This window comes from Strix aluco, chromosome 25, assembly GCF_031877795.1.
Source record: "Strix aluco isolate bStrAlu1 chromosome 25, bStrAlu1.hap1, whole genome shotgun sequence".
NCBI classification, from domain to species: domain Eukaryota; kingdom Metazoa; phylum Chordata; class Aves; order Strigiformes; family Strigidae; genus Strix; species Strix aluco.
The window spans coordinates 6,830,899-6,836,555 of record NC_133955.1 but is presented as its reverse complement, the minus strand read 5'-3'; the positions used below and the strand labels follow the sequence as shown (position 1 = coordinate 6,836,555).

Here is a 5,657-nt window from a genome sequence, read left to right as displayed (position 1 = left end):
GTGGAAACGGGTTGAGTTTAAAACTATTTGGTTTTGTTTGAGCCATCTGCTGCTGCTTGCTCTTCTCCTTTCCCATAGGTTCTGCTGGCAGTCAAGGGGAGAAGCCGCATGGCTGCGTTAGAGCAGGGGAAGAAAAATGGGTCACGAAATACATGGCATGCTGTGATTCAGATAAACTAGTGTGCCTGCGGTGATTCACCGGAGCGGGCTTCCTCATCTCCTCTGGACGAGGCAACATCAACAACAAAAGGAAAACAAATCAAAACACAAAATCCCACATTGTATCTGCCTCAGACCCTTCAATTACTAACGCTTCATCCCCTTCACTCTTACTCATACACATGTACACCAAACATTCCTCTCTTTTGCTCCTAAAAATAAAATTTAAAAAAAATCTAAATATACGGTAACAAACAATACTTTTTCTAGCATTTTTTTTTGCAACAAGTTCCTTCACAGAGTTTTGCAAATTCAACTTAAAAGAAGTTCCGTGTGGTAAAGCAAATGAGAATTGATTTGTCCAAAGCAATGTATTGGAGGCAGGCTGGGAAGAATGCGCTATATCAAAATCATATGGGAGCTTTCAAAGAAAACTTTCTGGTTTCGGGAAGGCTAAATTCATCCCTACTTTCTCTTTTTTGGATAACAGATTCTCAAATTTATCAGGGAAATCTTTATCAAAAGGAAGCAGGGAGCTGTGTACTAATATATATATAGAAAAAGGACATGAAAGAAAGGAAAGTGGAAAACAAGAGACGTCAGAGGAATTATCTTCAGCTCTGAAATGGTCATTTTATCAGAGCTGGGACAATAAGTCTCAGTTAACCCAGTACACCCAGTTCATAGAATCATCACTGTGTTGCTTGGATGGGGCTCGTGTGCATTTCTAGGAAATTAAATAGGATTAAAAAGCCAGAAACATGAATATCCACGACCTGCTTATACACTTTACCACCACACACCAACGTTAAAAACAGCGATTCCAGTGGCACAAACCCTGCTCCCACCCAGCTGCCGTGGGTGAGCAGCCAGGCAGCCGTGCACAAGCCCGGAGGGCCCCGAGCAGTGACATCCCAGCAGGGCTGGGCTCCTCCACCGCATCCCAGCACATCCCAGGGCTTATCCCGGCAGCAGGCACAACGGCGGCTGAAGTTTGGGAGCACAGTCCTTGAGCTTGCTGAAGGCAGTGAAAATTCACATCGACTTCAACAGGCATGTGCATTAGTTGAAAAAAAAAAAAAATTAAGATGGAAGATTATTAGATGCATTTACAGTATAGCATTAGAATGTCGAAGGAGGAGACAGTGTATTTGTACAGGTTGACTAAAAGTAGTGCTGCTCAGTTATGCATGGTGCTGGAGATCCTAAGTGCAGGTTTGATACAGAGCTATGACAATAGAAACCCTTTTTTTTCCCCTAACAATAGGGCATTCATCTAAAAATAAAAAGTAACTGTGAGAATGCAAAAGTAACCTCACACAGCACCTTTTCTTCTTCACATTATATCTGAAGCTTTCCTCTTTAGCCACATCTAAATTTACAAGAAGCAAGAATGAGAAAAAAAAAAATGCAGAGTCTAAGCACAAAAGATTTGATGGGGTGTGAGGAGAGGAGGGGGGTCAAGAGAACAGGAAACCCAAGTTGACGGGAAACTCAAGTGACATTTGGTTTTAATGAATGACTTAAAACCCCAATATTGCTCGCCAGGAAATGGGGAGAGGAAATTGAGCGATGTTTTGAGAGTATAAATTAGGGGCTCCATCAAGGTGAAGGCTACAGATCTGCTTTTTACCCTCCTGTGAAATTCAGCCCAGGACCGGACCAAGAGGCAAGCAGCTCCCTCCCACAGCATGCAGCCCTGCTCAGCCCTGCTCCTGCTGCTCCTGGCCGCCTGCACCCTGCCCGCCAGGTGCTCGCCCGTCGAGCCCAGCTGCCTCCACTTCTCCGAGCTCCTGCCTGCCAAGCTCAGAGAGCTGAGGATCAAGTTTGAGGAAATTAAAGATTATTTTGTAAGTATAACCCTGTTTCTTCTCCTTCTCGTTTTGCTTTTTCTGCAGCGTTCAGTGATTTGGATGAGGAGGAAGACAGCTTCCTCCCAGCAGAAATTATTTGGTCGTGTGTTGTGTTAGAGGCTGATGGGGGTGTGCAAGAGAAGTTCGGTTTCATTGCTCACCGAGAGACAACATGCAAGAGTTTTCTTCCTAGTTTTAGCTACTATGAACTCAAGAGATTTCATAATGAATCTTTGTGAACCTTACTAGCCAGAGTTCCCCCGAAATGCTGCAGACCAAATTATTCACTGAATTAATAGGAAGGAAATAGTTCCTTCTTCTGAGCAACGATGTCCAGCCTCACTAAAGTTAATGCTAGATGAAAAGGGAAATCTTTTGCTACAGACTTTTTCTTTGAAAGAACCACAAAAGCCTGTACATGGTATTTTATGACTGGAGAAACACTACAGTAACTAGCACTTGCTTTGGTGCCTGTAAAAGGTCACCACTTTGCATCGCAGCTAATCGGGAGCCTCAGGGTTGCTGAGAAAGCAGCACAAGGTACACTCAGAGCATTTATCCTTGCATCAGTACTGATAGAGATGGTTGGTCACATCTTCATTACTATTTTAGTTAATGTCGCTGTGTTTTAGTAATAAAACAAGATAATTCTCCAGATTAAATCTCAGGCTGATGCCATGGCTTGTATTTATTATCAGATGAACACAGTCAAGACTTTAGATTTCAAGCTTGCTGTAAATCTCCCAGTTGATGTTGGGCAGGAATATTTTTAACCTCTCGGGAAAGCCTCGAAGCACTTTGGTGCCATGGGGTGACGCTTTGGGTGGTGCCAGCCCACCCCACTGCAGCTCTTGGTCTTCCAAGAGCTGACGGTGCAGAGGCACAAACACCCTCTGCAGATCCCCTTCCCCCCGTTGACTGGAGACCTACAGAGATAACAAAACCAGGGGCACTAAACCCTCCTGCCCTGGCGAGCCCGCGGGCGGGAGGCTGGGGTGGTGCCTCGCTTCCAGGGGCTGCCATAACCTCGACCCCTCTCTGAAGAGCAGGCGGCTCGCATCAGCGCTCGTACATGGACACCCGCGGCAGCTTCAGCTGGCAGCGGCGGGAGCAGTTTCACACCGGTGAAATCACTGGTACTGAGGTTTGTGATTCATTATCTTGCTGTCCTGACCTAACGGCAGTTGCACGGCAAGATGATGGCACAAGAGTTGGTGACTCCTGTACTGGTGTTACTGTGCCACGCACACACGTGTGCTGGGTGCTCTTCGCCTTCGCTTCAGGGAGACCACAAAGCAAACAAGCAAAGCAATCGTTTGGTAAAGCAGAGGGAAAAAACAGCGTTCGCTGCCTGTCTGAGTAAAGCTCATGTTTCCATTGCGCCCTTCCACAGCAATCAAAAGATGATGAACTCAGCATCCAGCTGCTCAGCTCCGAACTGCTGGATGAATTTAAGGTAAGGATTATAATTCTCATCTAAGTCCCTTATCCTTCCTCATCCTTCAGCCAGCGTTTTGTAAGAAAGGAAGCAGACTGTACGCTGGGGCGTTTCCTAATATCAGACAGGGACAGTTCTCCAGCCAAGCCGTAACACGTGTGTCTGTGGCAGGGCTGACGCAGGGCTCCCCCCATATCGCAGCCGCAGCGAGCGGCGCCAACACGCTGCGAGCGCTCTGACCACCGCTGCGATTTTGATTTTAAAAAGCACCCGTGCACGGCGGCGCTGGTGGCCAGCCCCAACACGGTTACCTCCTCTCGCCCAGGGAAGCTTCGGCTGCCAGTCGGTGTCGGAGATGATGCGGTTCTACACCGAGGAGGTCCTGCCCAGCGCCATGAAGACCAGCACCCACCACCGGCAGAGCATGGGCGACCTGGGCAACATGCTGATGAGCCTGAAGGCGACGATGAGGCGCTGTGTGAGTGGGGCTCAGTGTCTCGGGGTTGGGGGGGAGGAAATCAGTGCTCTGGAAAGGCAGAGCCAGCAGGGTGGGGAGCGGGTGCTGGGGGTCCCCAGGAGCAGGGGGTGTCAGGGTGGTGCAGGGGAGCTGGGCTCCAGGCAGGCAGGGGCTGGCAGACCCCATGAGGATGGGGTTCCTCCAGGTTTTTTTTCAGTTAAATAGCAACGATTCAGAGGCTCTGTTTAGGAGCCCCACTTATTTGCAGCCATCCCCACCCAAGGGAGTCTGATGAAGAGATAAGGGGAGGGAGGGTGGAGGGTCTGTCCCTTACCTGGGTGCCGGAGCAGGGCGGCTCTGCCACGACGCCTCCCAAAGACGCGCCTGGTGCGGCCGCAACCCCATCACCTGCCTCAGGCTGAGTCAGACGGGACAAATCCTGCCCCGGGCAGAGAGCACGGTGGGGCTGCCCTCACCCGGGGCCAGCAGCAAGGGGCACAGGGCCAGGAGAGGGCTGGGGTCCAGGAGGTCGCGGCAGGCTCTTTCATCAGTGCACGGTGCAAAGCAGCCGCAGGTGCTGCCCCAGAGAGCCCCATGGCTGGAGGTGGGGAAGGTGGAAACCGGCGGGGCGGCAGTGACGAGGGGCAGGAGGAGGGGAGAGCTGCTGCCGCGCGCCCCGGGAAGGAAACCCGTGTGGTTGAAGCCGTTGGTCTTGTCCCTTTGCAGCACAGGTTCTTCACGTGCGAGAAGAGGAGCAAAACCATAAAGCACATTAAGGAGACGTTCGATAAGGTAAGGACCCCGCTCGCGTGGCTGCGCTGAGGTCGGGAGGGACCCACCGTCCCAGGCAAGGCAGTAGATTTTACTGCCAGCTTCAACTTAGGACAGAGAACAGAATCCAAAAAAGTCTTTAATTATATAAATACCTGAGGCAGAGAAATCCAGAGAGTGATGCTCAAAGGAGCAGCTGGGAGGTTCCCCTGAGGGGTTGGGCAGAGAAGCTGGAGATATTGGTGGAAGGGGAATATGTCTAGTGATTGTACATCACCGATATCGTCACGTTCAGACTTAAAGGGACTTGGCTTTCATCCCCAGATGAATGAGAATGGAATCTACAAGGCCATGGGAGAGTTTGACATCTTCATCAACTACATCGAAGAGTACTTGCTGATGAAGAGAAAGAAGTGAAAACACCGATGGGTCTGCACCTTTCGCACAAAATCCTGCTGGTTTTTCGGAAATTACTTTAGGCTGCAAAAACACATGAGAGATTAAGTTATGTTAGGGTTCAAGTCAAGAATTACAGGTCAATAACTTCCAGTTTAGTATTGTATTTAAAAGTTATTTTAACAACCGAATTTAATATTTATTACTTCCAATACCTCAGTGTCTATGTTTACAATATGTTTTGAAGAAAAGTGTGATGAGCTTGTAAAATACTATTTATTGTTCAATATTTTAATACTGTTTATGATAGTGCTATTTTATTCATAGCTTCAAAACCCCCAAAGCAGTGTTCTTCTGGGGAGCAGATAATGAGCAGTTTATCCTGAGTGCAATGTCACTGAGCACAGTCACCTGATCAGGAGCAATTCCAGCTCTGAGTTCAGCAAAGTTTAGTTTTAAGCAAATGAGCACTCTCCTCATGCTCTACCCCTCTATTTATTTACGCGATCAATGCATAATCATGTCACTGACTCTAGTTCTGCAGCTGGAATTAGACTTTGAAATATTCAGAATTATTCCATGG

The 5,657-nt window shown here is 48.4% G+C and overlaps 1 protein-coding gene across 1 annotated transcript; it reads left to right on the top strand.

Moving 5' to 3' along the window:
• The first annotated feature begins 1,839 nt into the window (after window positions 1–1,839).
• On the top strand, window positions 1,840–5,286 carry IL10 (interleukin 10). The gene is made up of 5 exons (XM_074850186.1): window positions 1,840–2,009; window positions 3,406–3,468; window positions 3,776–3,928; window positions 4,634–4,699; window positions 5,003–5,286. Exons 1-5 carry the CDS (start codon window positions 1,851–1,853, stop codon window positions 5,093–5,095), a joined length of 534 nt encoding a protein of 177 aa, XP_074706287.1. The 5' UTR covers window positions 1,840–1,850; the 3' UTR covers window positions 5,096–5,286.
• Window positions 5,287–5,657: the final 371 nt, after the last annotated feature.

Excerpts from the sequence above, each read along its gene's own strand:
- IL10 (XM_074850186.1), top strand. The coding sequence starts at position 1,851 with ATGCAGCCCTGCTCAGCCCTGCTCCTGCTGCTCCTGGCCGCCTGCACC. Across the intron at positions 3,469-3,775 it reads AACTGCTGGATGAATTTAAG|GGAAGCTTCGGCTGCCAGTC; the intron begins GTAAGGATTATA and ends CCTCTCGCCCAG. Across the intron at positions 4,700-5,002 it reads TTAAGGAGACGTTCGATAAG|ATGAATGAGAATGGAATCTA; the intron begins GTAAGGACCCCG and ends TTTCATCCCCAG.